Source organism: Bacillus rossius, chromosome 6 (genome assembly GCF_032445375.1).
Source record: "Bacillus rossius redtenbacheri isolate Brsri chromosome 6, Brsri_v3, whole genome shotgun sequence".
Lineage (NCBI taxonomy): Eukaryota > Metazoa > Arthropoda > Insecta > Phasmatodea > Bacillidae > Bacillus > Bacillus rossius.
In genome coordinates this window covers 55215677-55235288 of record NC_086334.1, presented here as the reverse complement: position 1 = coordinate 55235288, position 19612 = coordinate 55215677, and the positions used below count along the sequence as shown (strand labels likewise).

General features: G+C 39.7%; 1 protein-coding gene across 1 annotated transcript in view; it reads right to left on the bottom strand.

Annotated features, from left to right (window-relative positions):
- LOC134533445 (fibril-forming collagen alpha chain-like) overlaps positions 1–19612 on the bottom strand; it is a 108704-nt gene that overhangs the window by 69765 nt on the left and 19327 nt on the right. The window contains exons 3-5 of the mRNA XM_063370967.1: positions 17244–17381; positions 8553–8681; positions 3194–3283 (exon numbers count right to left, since the gene is read on the bottom strand). Of these exons, the coding sequence (XP_063227037.1) occupies positions 3194–3283; positions 8553–8681; positions 17244–17381 (357 nt within the window). The remainder of the gene's footprint in view (positions 1–3193; positions 3284–8552; positions 8682–17243; positions 17382–19612) is intronic.

Genomic DNA, 19612 nt, shown 5'->3' with positions numbered 1-19612 from the left:
TACATTCAGATTTCAAACAACAATTCTTCTTAACGTATCGAAACGCAAGCATGACATGAACCACCACAAATAAAAATGGAGAAAATTTTTTCAAATGACTGGAGGAATATTTGAGCACTGGAAACGTCGTAATTGAACATCCCGTTATTATTATTTTTTTTTTCACTTTCCACTGTTTTTTCTTGATATATTTTTTTATTTTTGTGTTAGTATGTTTAGATGTCTTTGGCTCCTCACCAATTGCATTGGATTATTATCATTCAATTTTTTTATTACTGCTACTTGTTTGTAGTTCATTATTGTGATGTAGGTTTACACCTTTGTGTATGTTAGTTCTTGTTTTATTGTTAAGTAAGATAGCTTTGAGTTGTACATAGAAAATCTGTATGAATGAATGCTTCTTGTTCAAATTTTGTTTAGTCTCTTTTTTTATCTTTACAACAATACCTTGGTTTACTCCTATAACTATAGCAGTTATTCCGAATTCCATAAACAAAAGGATTTTGTTGTTTTGTTAATATCTTTGAAATGTAAAATTTTCAGCGAGATATATTTTTTGTTCTTTTGCAGTCTACCCACGATATTAATGCAAACATTCTTATTAAACATAATCAGTATTATCACTTTAACCTTCATTAACCTTAATAAAATTAACCTACTTCCACCTTAGTTATGAAAGATTTTAGAATTTTTTTCTAAGCCGGTATCATATCCATTCTACAACATTAGGCGGGGACTGTTAACATCATAGAAAATATATAAACTATTTTGGTCACATAACCAAATGAAAATATCATGTTGGAATAACTGTCTGTGTTTAGTTGCCACTTTTAAAACCAATAACTGCCAATGTTATCTTTAAAAGATTTGTGCAATGGGAGTGCATGACTTGATGTAAGTTTTTGGACATACGCCATTGCTAAGAACTTTTTCTGTTTGAAGAAAAACTAATAAATAAAATAAATAAATAAAAATACTCAAAAAAAGACAAAAAACACACAAAATTAAGCAAACAATTGCTGTTGTCAACAAGGATATGAACACCACAAAATATTCCGAAACAGGAATATGGTCAGCAAACAAACAAAGAAAAACAAAGAAAAATGTACTAAGAGAACGAAAAAATCCCCACAAATGATGACAACACAAAAATATTGAAACCCAAAATAATTCAGCACAACAGTTGAAGCGAGACAAAAAACATGACAAAACGAAAAGACAAACAAATACAATAGTTTTACCTAAACAGAAACAAGCGACGTTTCGGGAACTGCTATCTGCTCCCGTCCTCAGGCAGAGACGCACATGGTACGGAAACACAGGTGCAACTCAGTCGACTCAGTCGCACCTGTGTTTCCGTACCATGTGCGTCTCTGCCTGAGGACGGGAGCAGATAGCAGTTCCCGAAACGTCGCTTGTTTCTGTTTAGGTAAAACTATTGTATTTGTTTGTCTTTTCGTTTTGTCATGTTTTTTGTCTCGCTTCAACTGTTGTGCTGAATTATTTTGGGTTTCAATATTTTTGTGTTGTCATCATTTGTGGGGATTTTTTCGTTCTCTTAGTACATTTTTCTTTGTTTTTCTTTGTTTGTTTGCTGACCATATTCCTGTTTCGGAATATTTTGTGGTGTTCATATCCTTGTTGACAACAGCAATTGTTTGCTTAATTTTGTGTGTTTTTTGTCTTTTTTTGAGTATTTTTATTTATTTATTTTATTTATTAGTTTTTCTTCAAACAGAAAAAGTTCTTAGCAATGGCGTATGTCCAAAAACTTACATCAAGTCAATAACTGCCAAGCCAACCAATTGCTGTAATTACACCATGCACAGGCTAGTTAAAGGTGCATTATTTTTATTAGTTTCTTTTCTTTCAAGATAAAGGCTATAGAAAGATTGGCATTTATATTTTAATAGTGTTTATTATAACATCACCGTCTTTTTTTCTTTTAGGCTAATTTTGGGGCAGCATACAAACTAAGGTTTTCTGACACAGAACCCCAGGTACCGAAGTTGTCTCCCAGACGAACTGCACCATTGAGGTCAGCTACCACCGCTGAGTGATAATGTTCGCGCTGCACGTGGTGTCAGCGTGATACGAGCTAACAAGCCGGCGGCAGTGTGCTCGAACACTAGGCACTGATAACAGACCGCTCCAAGATTGTCGCGAGGGAAACCGATGTTGTTTTCGCCCCAGTCTGACAGACGAGCAAGTGGAAACTAAACCTCCGGTACAACCATGTTTGTGGTTAGAACCGAGTATAACTGTTATTCCTGACTGATGTGTTGTTATCGCGTTTGTTTAACAACTCACTTCAAGGTGAAAAATTTAAGATTATTATTAACGAGTTAGGTACATTCAGGCATTTAAACAAACTTCTTGCATTAGACTTTTTACAGCTACGTTATGAGAGCTAACGAGAGAGACCTCAATTTGTTATGTCATAGACACACTCCATGGACTAGTTGGCAAAGTTTATCACCGGATGAAAACAAAACTTAATATGACCATATATGTGTTTATACAATAAAAGGTCTGTAATTCGCCAGTATGTGGTTTAGTACAATCTGTAATCCGGCATCAATCGAGCAGGTTGCGTTCAGACGTTTTTGGGTAGATTCCAGCTGTTGACCTTGTCGGCGTTTTCAGTTCTCCCTGAGTTTATCATTGCTGTCGGTTTTCATCTCAGTACAGTTTTCCCTGTTTTCTAGCAGGCCACATCCACGGAGCTACGAGCATTAGTGCATGGAGTGGTGGACTGTTTTGTATTTGGAGTCAACTGGCTAGCAAGTGGATAGAAAGACAAATCGTTTTTGTTTAGAGACTAATTTGTTATCAATTTTTTTAACATCTAGAAAAGTACTCGCTAGGATGACTCGTCATAATGCAATAATGTGGTAAGTATTGCTAAACAATCACGATAATAACACATCTACAAGGAATTAACGTCAAACTTCATTATAACCAAAAGTTGTTTTGCTGAGTAGATAAGAATTAGGGGGGGGGGGTGTGAGGAGTCGTTCTCGTATTGACTTGAAGTATTAACACGACTAAGATAGCACACACCAACTCCCTTAACTTCTTACCTCCATTGTTACATCTCACATTTCACGCTTGGCACTACCGTCGAAGCTGCATTGAACTGCGACAGTTGTCGCGGCATCGTGTGCCATTGCCGCGCGGCGCGGCGACTCACCCAAGCACACAGGACAGCACTGGCCCAGCGGCACGATCTGGTTGGAGGCGCAGTCCAGCTCCTGGCACACGATGCCTTCGCAGCCTCCCCCTGCACACACGCACACAGCAGCTGTCAGCTTGCCCCACCACCAGCTGGGCAGCCGATGCCGAACATTGCAGCAGGGAACAATGTGGGGAACTGGCGAGGAATACGCGAGACAAGTGATGCCAGCGAACCAGGTGGCGTGGAGTGTGCCTACGTTTTTAAGTGAGTGGGACTGGTTACAGTAGTGGCATCTGGCGGCGTGGAGTTGGAAAATAGCTGGAAAACAAGGCAGTACAGTGTCTCGGGCTTCACCGATGTTGATTGGCTAGAGTTTCCCATATCGTCCTATTACGATATTTGCTAGTGCCCTAGCACCCAGCGGTCTCGCCGGAGACGGCGGAGAATTGAGTGGAGCAGCGAGCACAGAGAAACGTCCGCCCCGTTTTCCACCAGCAAGAAATACCGGGTTGTGTTCGCTCCTTCAGCCATTGTGTCCCCCCCACCACACACACACACCCAGCCAAATTACCACATACACATGAAACAGTTACTACGTTGAATGCAAGATTCCAAACTAAAGTGAACGCCGACGTAAAGCGACTCTGGACTTCACCACTCGTTTAAAGATTGTTAAAAGACGCCATATTGGCTTCGATAATTTTTTTAGCCTATTACTTGTTTCTATAATTTTGTTTACAAAATATGTCTTCTTTAAATTATAGTATATAATTTTATGTAAAAAAAACTGAAGTTTAAAGTGACTGGCTGTGAAGTTACTGGATTTTATTATTGAATTTTTTTTCGGAATGATTACAAGTGAAACAATAACGTGCAGTCTGTGGCTTAGTAAAATAATGTTTTTCAATATTTAATTAATAATAGTTTTGGTAAAAAAACTGTAGAAGCCAATTTTGAGTCTTATGATTCCTGTGCCTTTCCCTTTAATTGAACTATTCAAGCAACAAAACTGTATTAAATAAAAGAAAATTCTGAATGATGGTTGTAGAGAAATCTATTAGTTTATTAGCGTAAAAAATACAAGACTATTGAGTTTCACAGAAATATGTGGCAGGAAATAAAAGTCAACAAGAATTCTACTTTCTAAACAGACTAAACGTTTCCCGGTCCTTTTTTTTTTTTTTTAATACTTCGTCAATGTTCACCATGAGCTTCTACAATACGAACAACAAACACCATATGTCAATTAATTGCGAACTGTGTTTTCCTTTCGATTCCAACCCATATCGTTAACCTCCAATTGTCACTTAAGTCTACTCTAGTCCAACTTTAGAACTGGACAGGTTTATCTATCTCCAATCATGGTTCATTACAGTCCAAACGATTTTGTGACTAAGTTCCAATCACATTCCTCACTTCACTTAGGGTTGAAATATTAGGTAGCCTACTCTAAACCAAGGGATATGGAACCTAAAACGAAAGTGGGGAATTTTTCAGAATCCAAACTCTTTGATGAGGGAGGATTGTGCCTTACAATAATAAACAATAACAAACAGAATAACATTATTTATTAACATTTTTCTAACACATGTTTGTGGGGATTGGTTACAACATTTCCTAATTATATCTCCTTTCGTTATTAGTTTATTTTAAAACGTTTAAATACAAAAAACCAACCTCTAAATAAAAATTTCAGTGATTTTGTTATTTATATATTTCTCACTTTAAAAAAGAGGATGGGTGCTAGCTACCCATCACACCCTCCCCCCTGGATACGCCCTGGCCCTAAACCCAACATGGTGACGTCACCACAAACTCCCGCAAGGCAGGCAGAAGCGATCTCGTGACAGGAAGTCAGTCACCTTAACCACACATCGCGAGTGTCACATGCTGCTTCCCGCGGTAACATCCCACATGTAATATGTGTTTTTGGACATACAACATTGCTGATTGCTGATTGCTGATTGCATTGCATGACAAGGACCAAAAAAATAATTTTTAATGGCTTTTTGTGTTTGCATATTCATCTTTTTTTATCCGTTATTAAGGTTTTTTTTAATGACATACGTCGTCACCAGCAATGGCGTATGTCCAAAAAAAAAGACATCTTAAATCAATCTTGCCGCTCGCTGGAACCATTCAAAGAACGAAACTTCCCAATGTTCACAAACTGCCATGCTTCCGCTGGCTCAAACCAAACTTTCGAATCCTGACAGTGGCTAGTAAGGAATAGTTCTTTCAGGTTACTAATCAACACAGCTCTTTGCAAAATGAGATTTCGAAGTACCATGTTTTGTGCATGCTATATTTAATTGTATTCCAAACCAATACTTATATGATATTGATACATTTTGTAAAGATCTGAATGCGCATTTATAGAAATTACAGTAAATGTACGGACTTTCTAAGGATTGACCTAAAATAAATGAAGAGTTCTTCGCAGTTAAAGGTAACAAGATTTTCTTAGAAACTATGTTAGATACAGACTTCCGAGTTCTATTCTAAGTTTTAATCATGACTATCGTGCACTTAGAAGTAAGAACAGCGTTTTGCTGTGCATTTAGCATAATTTTAAAGATTTAATTTTCGTCCCAAGATGAGTTTTGTGAAATCGTGTTCAAATTTAAGTACACTGAGCATCGGCAAATATACGAAGATATCAGTAGATTCACGAACATATCTGAATATATTCTAACCAGTTTTCTTCGTAAAATTAAGGTGAGAATTTTAGCAGTGGGACTTTTTCCTAGTGAAACAGAAGGGAACAGTTATGTAGAATGATTTTCTTACATATATGTACTAAGTAAGATATTTTGTGAGCTACAATAAAATGTATTTCATAAAGATGTGTACAAAATTGTAAAACGATTACCTGTGAATTGAAAATGGGATTGTAGAGTTAAGACACGTAATGTGGAAGTTATTATGGGTGGGACGTGACAAGAAGGCCTACATTATCTCGGATGTTACTACATGTACCTGAAATAGAGAAAAACACGTTCGAACATAATTTAATAAAACAAGATCTTAAATGGAATGGAGACAAACATAGCTTTTGACTAATTTATCCAACCTTAGTATGTAAAATAAAGCCTATACTTATTTTTAAACCCCGACGCCAACAGAAGGGTGTTATAAGTTTAATCAGTTAATTAAGTGTTCCTGAAGGTGTCCTGTTTGATTTGGATCCTGTGTATCTTATTTCTGTCTTTTTTTTGACGAAAATTTGTACACAACTTTCTGAAATCTGAAGTGTATTGATTCTTTTAAATGAGTATACACTACATCAAATCTCCTGTGCTAAAATAAATAATGTAATTCAGTCAACGTATTCTAGAACTTTCATACTCTTACATCTTATTGAGACTTTGTGTGTTTGCCGTCAGCAAAATAGTCAGTCACGCAAGCAAACAACACCCAAAGAACCACCGCGGCTATCGGCACGCAACAGAAGCAACAGGAAATGGGAATAGAGATGATCGGGCGGGGATGCGAACCCAGGCTTGTCTCGAAATGCAGGTACTTGATCTCAACACATAGCGGGTTTCTGGAATGTTGTTCCTGATGTTGTTCGCAACTACTCTTTGACCGCGATCGGCGGGGAGGGTTATTTTTAAGAGCACGCGATAACATGGGAAATGGCAACTGTGTTAATCTTATCGCGGCTCGTCGTCGCGAGTAGCAGCCCTCGGGAGGCGAGAGTGCACAATCAGAGAGCGGGCCGCGCGACCTCCGACCCGGCTCGCAGCGGGCAGCGGGCAGTCGGCGCGCGCGGGTATATTTAGCGACTGCGGTGACGCAACAGCGCGCTCTGGAGGCGAGAGTTCAAGTGCGAGTCGCGAGGCGAGCGGACAGCCGCCGTCTTTGATAGCCGGGGGTCGACGACTGCTCGCCGAGGCCTTGGCGCGCCGCGCTGCACGGACCGCTGGCGCCCCGCCTCGGCCGCGCTGCGGACTTGAGGCGCTTTTTTGTTAATATTAATACTCCACTGCGCGATACTTGTGCCTGCGATCCCGTTGGAAAAAAAAGTATCAATTTTAAGTTCATTCCATCGTCACGCACTTTCGATCACGTTACTTCGTTTGCAGACACATAGCTGGTGGTGCTGTCGGTGATTGTATGCGGCTGCAGGAGAAAAACAACGCTGAGTTCCCAGTGTTTGAGGTCGCGAGTGACGATGGCCGACCAGCAGCCCTGACACGAGCGGACGGACAACTGCCACGAGCGCAGACTGACGACGCCCGACAGCAGAAGCAAGACTCGCGTCGCTACCGTCTTCGGTCCCAGCGCAGCCCGCGGGACTGTGACCGTTAGCGGCTTACCGCGGCACGCACGCAGCTGACGAGGTTTCGAAATGGTCACAGCACTTTGTGCTTCTGGGTGAAATCTCACGAAGAGAGGGTTATGATAGGTCGTTCTTCGCCAAAATGCACGAGAGTTAGTCACTACCGACTCGCAGTTCAGCTTCCGTATCACATTTCTGTAGCCCGACCAGGCTCAGATCCCTCATTCAACTCAACGTTCAGGGACTGGAGAAATCATTTTGTTGTTACATACTAGAGAGTCATAGTAAATATAAAGCTGTGATTAAGTACAGAAGCTAGGGAAGATGTTATTATGTTCTGTCATCCCGGAAATTGAAACTAAAGAGAAATATGACACAAGATGGTGGGGCCTGTAGGAGCAGGGGGTTGCCATACGTGCATTAGGCCTACCACATAGACACTGCTGGAAGCCTCTTTTTTGTCCAGCTGGAAGTCTTCAACGTGTTTGTCGGACACCCAAGTGTGGCACTTGCGTTGCAGAAACGCAGTTACAGAGGCCTATATTGACTGGGTTTGACGATGGAAATTCTGAGTACGGCGGTGATCGGCGACGGTGAGGTAGAAAATGATTGGACTGCGTCGCTTCACGCCATCTGCCAACTCCGAGCTGGAAGCGCGACTGTCTGCGCGGCGCGACCACGAGGGTCCCAGAGGCAACTACACTGTCAAAAAATTTCCCATATTCAAGTTACGAAGAAAGCTGTCGACAAATTATCCAGGTATATTCGAAAACATTTTTCGGCTATCTTCGTAAATTCTACGGACACCGATGTTACCTTACTTTGAACGAGAATCTAGCAAAACATTGAAATAAAAAAAATACTGGTTAGGTCCACAGTAAGAACACCCTTCTTGTGTCCAGTTTTGTTTAGAACGAAACGCGCGTCTCGATAGTCAAGATACGTCGTAGCTGCTACGAGGATCCAGTTATTTGATATTATGAAGACGTGTTCGTCTACTCGTGGGAAATTCCAGGGGGGAGGAAGGGGGGAAGAAGGGGGGAAGAAGGGGGGAGGAAGGGGGGAAGAAGGGGGAGGATGGTCGCGGACCTGAGGCGCACGGCTGCCGGTGGGAGCACTCGACGCGGCCTCGCAGGCACTGGCAGCTGGTGCAGTCGTCGGGGCTCCACTCCTCCTGGTCGCCGTAGCGCCGGCCCTCGAAGGTGCACGCGCGCGCCTCTGCAAGACCAACACCACCGCCCCGTCACGCCTGGGCTCCACGTGCCGCCGTGCAAGACACCGCCGCGTCGTTGCCCCCCGTCAGACTCCGGCCTCTGGTGACGTTCCGTCGGTGCGTGCCGACGGAACGTAATCAGAGGTCGCCCCCTCCCCTCCCCCACACCACTGTTGCAAATTACAGTAGATTTACGGACTTTCCCACGAGTAGACGAACACGACTGCGTAATTTAAAATAACTGAATCTTCGTAGCAGCTACGACGTATCTTGACTATCGAGATGCTTGATTCGTTCTAAAAAAAAAAAAACTAGACAAAATAAGAGTGTTGTCACTGTAGACCTATCCAGTTTTTTTTTTTTTTTATGTTTTGTTGATACACCTTCGACTATGATCACACATTTAGGAGGCTGTTTTATCGCACCGGTGGTACCGTTATGTACCACGTGTGTTATCAGTTGGTGGTGTGAAAAGAATGAAATGTTAGCGATGTAATTCAACTGCAACAAGTATTAAATAATGTAAAATTCTTAGTGGCACGATTTTCTTTTTATCATAGCTGGGACTGTTAAGGAGCCAAACCTATTTACAATTAAGTTTAACGTAAACCATTTTTGAGGTTAGGAACTCTTACGTTAGTTTTTTTATATATGGTTTTTATGTTTGCTATGACAATACACAGATATTGCAACATTGACGACACAAGTTTATTGTTCTCGAACTTTAAATTAAATAAATATCAAACAAATCACCGATACTTTAAATGTACCAATTGAAACCAACATCTAAAAAAAATATATTTAATTCATAATTTAAACAATTTTTTCATATTTGATTGACACAATAGTTTATTTAACGCACACGTTAATTATTCAAGGGTTGCTGGCCCTGTATGCCGTGGTTCACGAGTATCGCGGGTCGTAACCAAACCGCATGCTGGTTCGTAATCACCGAATGCGGTACGTGTTACGGCGGAGTGCCGAGTATGCCGCGAGTCCCCGCGACTGTTAGTAATCAGCCCGCAGGCTAACGATCTCATGGTCTCTATCAGCACACCAAGGTCAACTGCCTTCTCCCACGCACCTGGTTCGTATCGTGTGTGGCCGTCTCTGCTAACCTCGCTGCCGACGGAGGCAGAACCCCATCAATCAAATAAACAAACCATCTCCAGCACAGGCTAAGGCTGGGGTTCACAATTAAATAAAAAAATCATAAGCGAGTGCATAGCAGGCCATGCACACGACTGTGCGAAATCGGTTCACAATTTAATCCTTACGGTTGATTTCAGCAATGCCGCGATGTATTTGTGCAATTTGTGAACACAATTTTTTAAATATATAAATTGATTTGGGCATTGCAAAATTTTTATTTAACAATTATTACTATAAAATATTTTTATTAACATAAATACCTAGTGACTTTTCATAAGTAGTAACAGTAATTAATTTTGAAAGCAGAAATTACCCCTGAACATTGCTATATCTTGACAATTTCTTGCCACAGTATGATTGATAAATACAAACAGTTCTCTAGTCCCGCCAAAATGGCTTCCTACTCTACTCTCATTGCTTGTTGGGCCATGGGTCCGAACAAAAATAAAATATATTCATTTCCCTCGTGTGCGTTTTACCTCTCCCTATGCACACGACTGCCCAGTGTGTTGTGAAACAGTAGGTTGGAAAACTTGGCGGTCAAATCTTGTGCACAGGACCTACTGTTATTGTTATTTTGTCAAATGTGGACCTGGCTTAACGACGGTGGCTAAGCAGTCCTACCAACCAGGGCTGTCCGTGTCCGTTACCCAGCGGGGTAAACACCGATCTTCCACGAGTGGGGAATGTGGCGGACGTTTCCTTGAGCCGGAGGTTTTTTTTCTTCGGGGTACACTTTCGTTTCCCTCCACTCATTTATTCCGTTCATGCTCTGATCTTATAACATCGCCTCTCGTCGTCTCTAGTGCGTTCGATGTCGAAGTGACGTTAGGCCCTTGTACGCTCATTTATTCATTCATTCTTTTCTTCTGCGCGTGGGGATGTGCATAAGCGGCGTCAGATTCGCCAAAATAAGCAGATGGAAACAGTGAAAAATTTCGTTCGTTTGCAAATGACGCTCGAACAGATTCATACTTTGGTTTAAAAGTAGCAAATTTCATGTGGTTTTTAACAAAAAGGCGTAGTTTAATGTGCTAGTTACGTATTTATGGTTACTAGCTAGAAAGCTAGCTTGGCCAAAATAATGAAGTCTTCAGCATGTGCTTTCTTGTGCATCACTATCTCTAGCGTTTCTATGATCTGAATACCTGAACTCATAAACGCCATGTATACTTCGGTAGGAAACTACTATTATGACCCATTAATTATTTGGTAAACAGGAAACCTCACTGCGATTTATTGCTTCAGAATACATCATGCGTATCCATCTGCACTGTATTTGTTTAACATTTACCTTGAGTTCGTTGGAGAACCCTGAGCGAATTTCAGGAAGTGCGCTCAGTAGGCAGGAGCGGATGTAAAACATGTGAATAACCCTGCATAAATATACATTAAATCATATGAGGATAGACTAGCGTGATGTTCAAGAAATATTTTGGTTTGTTTAAATTTTTAGATTTTAAAATAGTGCTTTCAGAATTTTTAACATTAAAAACAATTTTCTCCATAATTTTTGCAAAATAAAGACAGCTGGATTCAAGTGAAATGCAAGACAATTTTTTTGTTGAAAGTTTTGAAGATTGTTATTGATTTTTTTATCAATATTCAGGATATTAGCTCATCGTGTCAACCCACAGCCACTGAACGGTAATACCTGCTGCCGTATGTAGAGAAGTGTGAAACATAGGTATAACTACAAGAAAAATCAATAGTATTATGTATGGGAATAGAATCAAAACCATGAAATTTAAAAAAGGTTTAATATTGTAATAAAAAATTGTATTTACACATTTTTAAAACTGACTTAAACATAAAAAAAATATCGTAGTTCTATAAAGATGATTGATGCATGAATAGTTCACCTAAGTCACTAATAGTTTTATTGCACTGCAAATTATATGAGCTGTTGTGCGAGTTTTCTCAACAACTACTACTCCCTACACTCCTTACTATTATCAGTTGCATGCGCCCCACGATTTTCGTTTCAAATCTTACAAGAATGTTCATAGACATTTAAAATTAAAAATCACAATTTTTCAGAATAAAATGTAGTCTATGGGGTTAGGAATCTGTATGGGGTTATAAATCTTTGTGGGGATAGGAGAAATTATTTTATACTTTTATGTCCATTTTTAAAACGTGGAATGGGTAAAAAAATATTTTTTATTTAAATAATTATTTTCTGCTTTTTAGTCTTGCGGTGCATTGTTATCCAGATCTGAGCTATGTATAAAGTATCAAGTCTATATTTCATCGAGAAGTTAGTTTATAATCGATTGCAAAATTTGAACCGAACAGACAAGAAAGCGAGTTAATAAAAATGTGGTAATAAAAAAGAACGCGAGTCCTCCATGTGCATTAGAAGTGAAACTTCACAGTTGAAGGTACAAGAATATATAAGAAAGTTAGCAGGTATGTTTGGGAGCAAGTACGCAACAGTGATAAAATACAAACTTGTCATCGATCATTGTTGTTGTGATCTGTAATTTCGACAAGACATTTTATAGCTAATAAATTACAGAATGAAGATTCACATTGGATGTTCACCATAATTTGAAACAAAGGAGCTGACAATAACCTGCAAAGAACCTTACAGTTGTCTAACTCTACTTTATTCACTCTCAGCGTTACCCTTTATTTTCGTTACACCTTTTAATTTTACTCTGATGACGTCATTTCCTCGATTCCCCCTAATGGCTTTAAATAAGTTTCGTCAAAAAGTATGCCCAAACCGATCACATCAGAGGAGCAGATTAAAATAAGAAGCGAAATAAATAAGTTTTTGTATGTTAACTTCTGACTAGAAAGTTTTAAGTTAAAAAAACTCAGTAGAAGAATAATGATAAAACATAATTAATTCCCAAGATTTTGTCTAGCCAATCGAAGAATAGTTCCCGCCCACTTAGGGGTGTGATGCCGTACTCGTGCTGTTACGTTCACAAACGCCTGAACTCCTGCCACTCGCTCATCTGTTGTGTCGGTCACGTGGCCTACCTTCCAGGCGTCACAGGTTAAATGTGAAATTACTATTGCCAATCGCGATCTTCCTGAAGATCGACGTTGGCAGTGCTGCTGGAAACGTCGCGAGATATACCCAATGTGCAAGTGTTGTCGATCTTATGGCTGGCTCGAACCTCGTAGGTTTCTCTGGGATTTATCGTTTAGTTCAGTGCCCAAAGCTTTCGGCATTCTGTTATTTACCTGTTATAGGTACGTTGTCAGAAATATAGTCGTTTACGGACCATAGTTGAAGGTCTGCACGCATTTATTTAAAAGCTAAGCTGACATTTGTATTTTTTTTTTTTGGAAATGACAAACTCTTAACTCCACGCAACCCCACTTTCCAACAAGCACTAATGGCGAAGATTTTTTATATTATTTTTTTTGACGTGAAAGCGTCTATTTTCTCGTTACAATGCTAGTCGGTCGAACTTTTGGGTGTTAAAAATACCGTCAGAATTGAATCGCTAATAACTACGGGACTGATATGCTCCAACAATGGTTGAGCCCACGACGTATAGAACAAGTCTGTACGTGTTTGTCGCGCAGGATTTAGTTTTACCTGTGACGTGATCGTACCAGTGTAGACGCATGCGCGTGGTTGCTACGCATTGGCTTGGTGTAATAGTTATGAATTGGCGTAGCCTGGAAACGCCGACAGCTAGGAGATTGAGATGGATGGCATTGGGAAGAGTTTGCGAAGCACTACTAGGAGCCAAAGTGAGACAGTAAAAACATTCGCCAGAAGATGAGTGAAACTCGGTATTATATTGAAAGTTACAAAATAATTAAATATTTCGTCTCATATGACAAGTGAATTTGTTCGGAATCATAGAAAACGCGAGTCAGAGGAAAGCTCGCATCGAAAGGAATCCAAAAAGCCTAAAAAGTCCAGTGCCAAACGAATGCAAGAGCTACGGCAGCGTCGGAAAGGAAATGAAGAAAATAAGACCTCATTGTGTTAAACAGATTGATAATTAAATTACAAATTATTACGAAACTCTTGTAATGAATTTTTCCCGAATTTTTAGCGAAAAAATTACGGCACTTACCCGAACTGCGCCTTTCTCTGGTTTTATAACATTTTGCTTTAAGTAGTGATTCATCAAGTAGCGTGTGGGCTAAGCCAAAGTACTGACCGTTTGTTGCGTTGAAACGTCAAGTAAGGGCCACGACGCACGTGTACGAAGTGAGGTGACGCCATGTAAGCCAATGGACTCGACTTAACTAAACCCGGCTCCAGGCAAGTGCTGGTGAGGTTCCTTGCCACGGACCGAGGTCGATTACTTTCCCAGCATTCCCGCTCTGTGTCGCGTGTTGTCATCCGCGCCGTCGCTGTCGTGTTTGCGCGAGCGAACAGCTGAGTGGCAGTGATGAGTCCCACATTGTGAGTTGGAGCGTGGATTGGTAACTTGCAAAAACATTTTCTGATTTAACTCATTTCTGAATTTTAGTGTTTCAGGATCTATAAGATAGACATATAGCTATAAATTATATATTTATATAATAGTTCTTTTTGTGATAAAGATATACAATTTAAAATCAACCACGCATTGTAGCAGAGATTAATGACCTTTGCGATAAAGAAATTTAATAAAAATATATTCAAGTAATTGAAGATACAGCTGTTATGTGTTAAACAAGCAGAATTATTGTAAGAGATGAGGATGAAATTTTCTGTCTCAGCCCCATCAGTACTTATGTTGGCTCCAGCCAGTGTCGGATCTTTCCTCTGGATCTGCGTCGATTTTTTGGAAATGCAGAATCGTTCAGATTCGAGTCGATCTTCCACACTGAGGGCTCCATGTTATTCATAATGATTTGTTTCTAAGTTTTAATTTTTTTTAAGTGCATGATAATTTCATCATTGAAAGTGAACTACGAGGGCTGTTTTTTTTCAATCTCCGATTAACTATTAAAAAAGACAAATTTACAATAACATTATGTATTTTTATCACCAAAAGTACAGCTGGGTCTTACTTATTTTGCGACATAATAGCCAAAACGGTTGAGGCATTGTTCATATCGTGACACAAGCATCTGGATGCCTTCTTCTAAGAAGTTAGCCGCCAGTGAATAGAGATACAGGGCCAGCGCCTGGGTCTCCCTCTCCCTCACGACGCCGCTGTGAGGCGGGTGGACTAATAGTGCAGTGCATTCTGCCACACTACTCGCAATTCTTGCGATAAATCTTGACGCGGGAGCCCGTGTTATGTTAATTGTTATGTAAATTTGTATTTTATATAGCAGATCAGAGGTTTAAAAAAAATTCCTCGTATATATGACTAACTGTAGTCTCTTTTTCTTTTTAAGGCCGTAATATTTATCGTCTAAAATTAAGAACTAGGATGACCCCTCACGTATTTATGAAAAAAATCTTAATATTAAACAATTTATATATTTGTTTCTTTACAAGATCTCAATTACTATGCATCACAAGCCTTGGTATAAAAATAAATTTCATACTAAAATCCATTATTCTTTAAGAAAACCAGAAAATTAAAATTTCACTCTTAGTTATTTTATGGTCGAAGCAAACACATTATGCGCCCGAATTACCCGACAACACTCGTCAGGTAATGCCTTTTCAGAAAATAAAAGAAAAGTATACTTACAAATTTTACCCTGAAAGTGATTGCCAAGGGAGTTACATGCGAAAATAATCATTTTTAGAACATATTTTAAAAATTGATCGTTAAGGGGCCCGCCTACCTGAGCACACATACGGTGTGCAGAGCTTCAGGAAAAACAACGCGATTTCAAAACTACTCAAGATATCCGAGTGGGGCCTATTTACGAATAGCATTTAAGAGTTCGCCGAGGACCGAAAAGTACTTTTAATTTCGGATTAAGTTTTTAAACTGTATTTTTAGAAGCGTTAAAATGCCTAAAACGCGTGTTTTCAGAGTAATTTTTAGGCATAAAACAATCAGTACAGATTCTTGAAAGAACTTAAGGGGCTTGCATAACACCTTTATCTTCATTTCTCCGCCATATAATGTTACGGTCACCGCTCAAATTTCACAGTTATCCTGTGACGACGAGACGAATGCGCGCCAGTTCAGAGCCTTGCGCTTAGAGGCTATACCGCGCTGGAAGCACCAGCGAGCGTCGCGCTTATCACCCCGCCTCACTAACACACACACACCCCTGACGAGGCGGGCCCCTTAACAACTATTGGCAGCTAAGCAACAAATCTGTGAATAACGCTTCTTAAAACAAACATTTTACACCTGGGAAAAACTATTTTGAGCAATCATTCTCATTATTTGAAACCAATTTATGTTAGCCAACCTCTTTTAACGTGTACTTATATAGCACTAAGCAACCTCCATAATTTCAACCATTTTTCAAACATGTAAAATGTATAATGCAATAAATATTTTTCGCGAATATTTGCTTAAGTGACAGCAGTGTTTCATATTAAGTTTGATAATAAGTGTTCTACAATTTAATTTTTATTTTAAAATTTTTGGTTCTTAAAACAATTTTTGAAGGCAAACATCTCCTTACATTCTGCAGACACAGATAATCCTAAACGTATGTAAGCTGTTAACACAGTAAAGTTTGAGTTTTACCACCTCCCGTATAAAATCTAACTAGCTATCAGTTAAGCTAACCTCTGTTAAAAAAGGTGGGTAGGTTAGTACTTATCACTTTTAGGGATGATACCTATTTTTTTTTCTTCTCAGGAGTGACCAGCTTGGCGTTGTCACTTTTGTTTGGAAATATGGTGTATAATCCAAGAGTGTTTGTACTCGGCAGACGGATAAAACTACTGTATATATATATATATATATATATATATATGTGTGTGTGTGTGTGTGTGTATATAATATACACACGAGCGAATTTTTAGTATTCGCTAGCGATGTGTAACATCTAACGTCGGTAACAAGCAAATTCATTTTTTTCTCATGTTGCAAATACACCCATTACACTAAACTCGGACACGAAGTTTAAATGTAGAATTTCATGACATAACGCCGAGTGTGAAAAATATAAGCAAATTTTTTTCCAACTTCATTTCTGGACGCGAATCACACGTAGTTTCAAGCATCCGCCGCTAGAATTCGCTGCCGGAGCAGCTACGTCGACCATCGAATTATTCGATTTGTAGACCGAAATGTTAAACTATATAATGTAACGGGTCTTATATAAGAAAAAAAAACTTGTAAAAAACATACTAAACCCCGGAATTAAAATGCTGCCCATCTCGTTAAAATTCATTGAACAGTCAATACTAAAAAGTTTTCCCTTTGGCTTTGTGAACTTTGGTTCGCGCTATTCGCCACAGATGGCAGAACCGTGGTTCCATGCTCGAACCGACCCCTACCAAGCGCCGTACACCGGGAGCTGAGATGTCTACACGGTAATAAGGTCCACATTGCTGCTCGGCTGGCGTGCGTCCTCACCTTTCCTCTCGGGCGGCACCACGCGGGAGGCGGGCTCCGGGGGCGGCGCCGGCGGCACGGTGGGCGGCGGCACGAAGGGCTGCGGCGGCTTCGGCCTCTGCGGCGCCGGCCTGGGGGCGGGCGGCGGCGCCGCCTCCCCTGCAACACACGTCACGGGCTCACCTCGCCGCTCGGATCCCCTCTTCTTGCTATAATTACAATACTGAACTATTTAACACAACAATTTGGCATGTCAAGGAAAAAAATATCATCTCCCAGACCTTCTATACCTTTTTTCAACCGCATATTAGTGGTCTTTAAGCGACGCGAGTAAATAACTTATTTCACGATGGCGACCTCAACTATCGTGATAATCACAAACACAGTGCACAAATTTTGAATTCAATAAGTAGCCAAATACATTTAAAGCACGGCATGGAAGTAGAAGGAAATAAGGGCTTTTGGTGCAATGTTATTCTTACGGGACTATGATTTTTTTGGTGGCTTCTCAGGTTGGCATGCCATTTTCTCGTGTGTGGGCGAGGAGTTGGTGACATGTTTTCTGAGAGAAAACATGTGAGAGTGGCGAGGTGCAGGTTTTAGAGAACTAAGCATGGAGCTTTGAGGAAGTGTTCGTCTGGCTGCTTTTTACATTGGATTCTGCCGTGGCGTATAGAGTTCATAATGCAGGCGCCGAGGAAATTACGTTGATGTTCATGAACGCCGGTTGCGGGTCTTTCATAGCGGTTTCACCTATGGACGCTAGCTGTGTGCTCATGAAAGTGTAGTATGCTTCGTGTTGCTGCAGTATATGCAGCCGAGTGTGCAGGATTGCTGTCGTAATGTTTTCCTCGCACCTCATGATTTTCACACTGATTCGGGAGGTGTTGGAAAGAGATGACGATTTACTTCAGGCGCAAGTACTGAAAATAAAGATGTCTGCCTTCAGCAGACGTAAACAATATAGCGACTATAATGTCATAATCCAAGATGGTGGACTCCAGTAGACGAAAATAAGATGGCTGCTGTGATTTTATAACTCAAGATGGTGGCCTCCAGCAGACTAAAACAAGATGGCAACAAGGATGTCATAATCTAAGATTGCGGCCTCCAGCAGACGAAAACAATATGACAACTATGATGTCAATCCAAGATGGTGTTCATATCCTCTTCCTAGCTGCGGTAATATCTACATTGTTATTAGTGGTGGGAGGCCAGTCTGTCGGTGGCCTCCATAGAGGAAGGAATACTTTGCCTTTCTTATTTTGTCCTAATGGATTTCGAACATAGAATCTCGAGATCCATTATTTAAGTGCCATTTCATAGTTAAAATTTTATAATACCGTATTAAAATAATTAAATTAAATTAAAATCTTTTTCCGATTTCTTTGATAATAATAACGGATTTTCAAGATGGCGGAAATGACGTCATATTTTAAAATGGCAAATGTTTTATTAGAATTTTATTAATATTGTATCATATATTTTTCATAAATTTTAAAAATTTCTCTGATATATGGATGATTAAGAATTTTCAAAATGGCGGCCATGACATCATAATCCGATATGGTGGCCTCCAGCAGACGAAAATAAGATGCCAGTAGGAGTCAAATGTCCTCCGCAGCGTTTTGGAGGAATGAGGAATTTAAGCTTCTTTGATGAATTTTTGTTCTTTTAAAGGTAAATTTTTTTTTCATGCAGTTTTAGTCCAAAACTTTTGAATTTTTTTAGGGTTTTCCCTCAAAAATAGAAATTTTGAATTTTCATTTTTTTTTGACGGTAAATCTGGAAAATTTAGTGATTCGTGGCGAATTGTTGGCCAATTTTGAGTAATTTATAGAAATTTTCGGTAAAGTTAGTTGGTCAAGTTCAAATGTCAGAATCAAGGTCATCCATGATGGCCACCTGACGTAACCGGAGATGTAGGTTCCAAGGCAACAGACACAGCCACTACCACCACACAGCAGCACCAGTACTCGGAAATAAATTTATAAACTACTATAATCATATCATACAGTTCATTAAATCACAACAATACAAGCAGGACTAATATTTGACAACATGAACAGCACTTATTTTTTTCCGAACATTGATCGATTGTAAACTGTAAAATATGTAACTCGAAGAACCAGGTATTCTAATGTTTCATACACTCCATGCTCTCTTTAGGCACCAAAAACTTTAATGTATTCATGTGACAACGCTATTAAAAATAATTTTTATCCTAAATATTTTATTGAGTTTTTCAAAAAATATACGTCAGATAAAAATCATTGAATTTTTTTTTCTATAAACCCCACTTCTCTAATCATTTCAAATATAGAGGATATCTCATCAGTGACAGAATAGTCTCCTCCACATAGAGCAGCAATCAAATGTCTCTGGCTGTC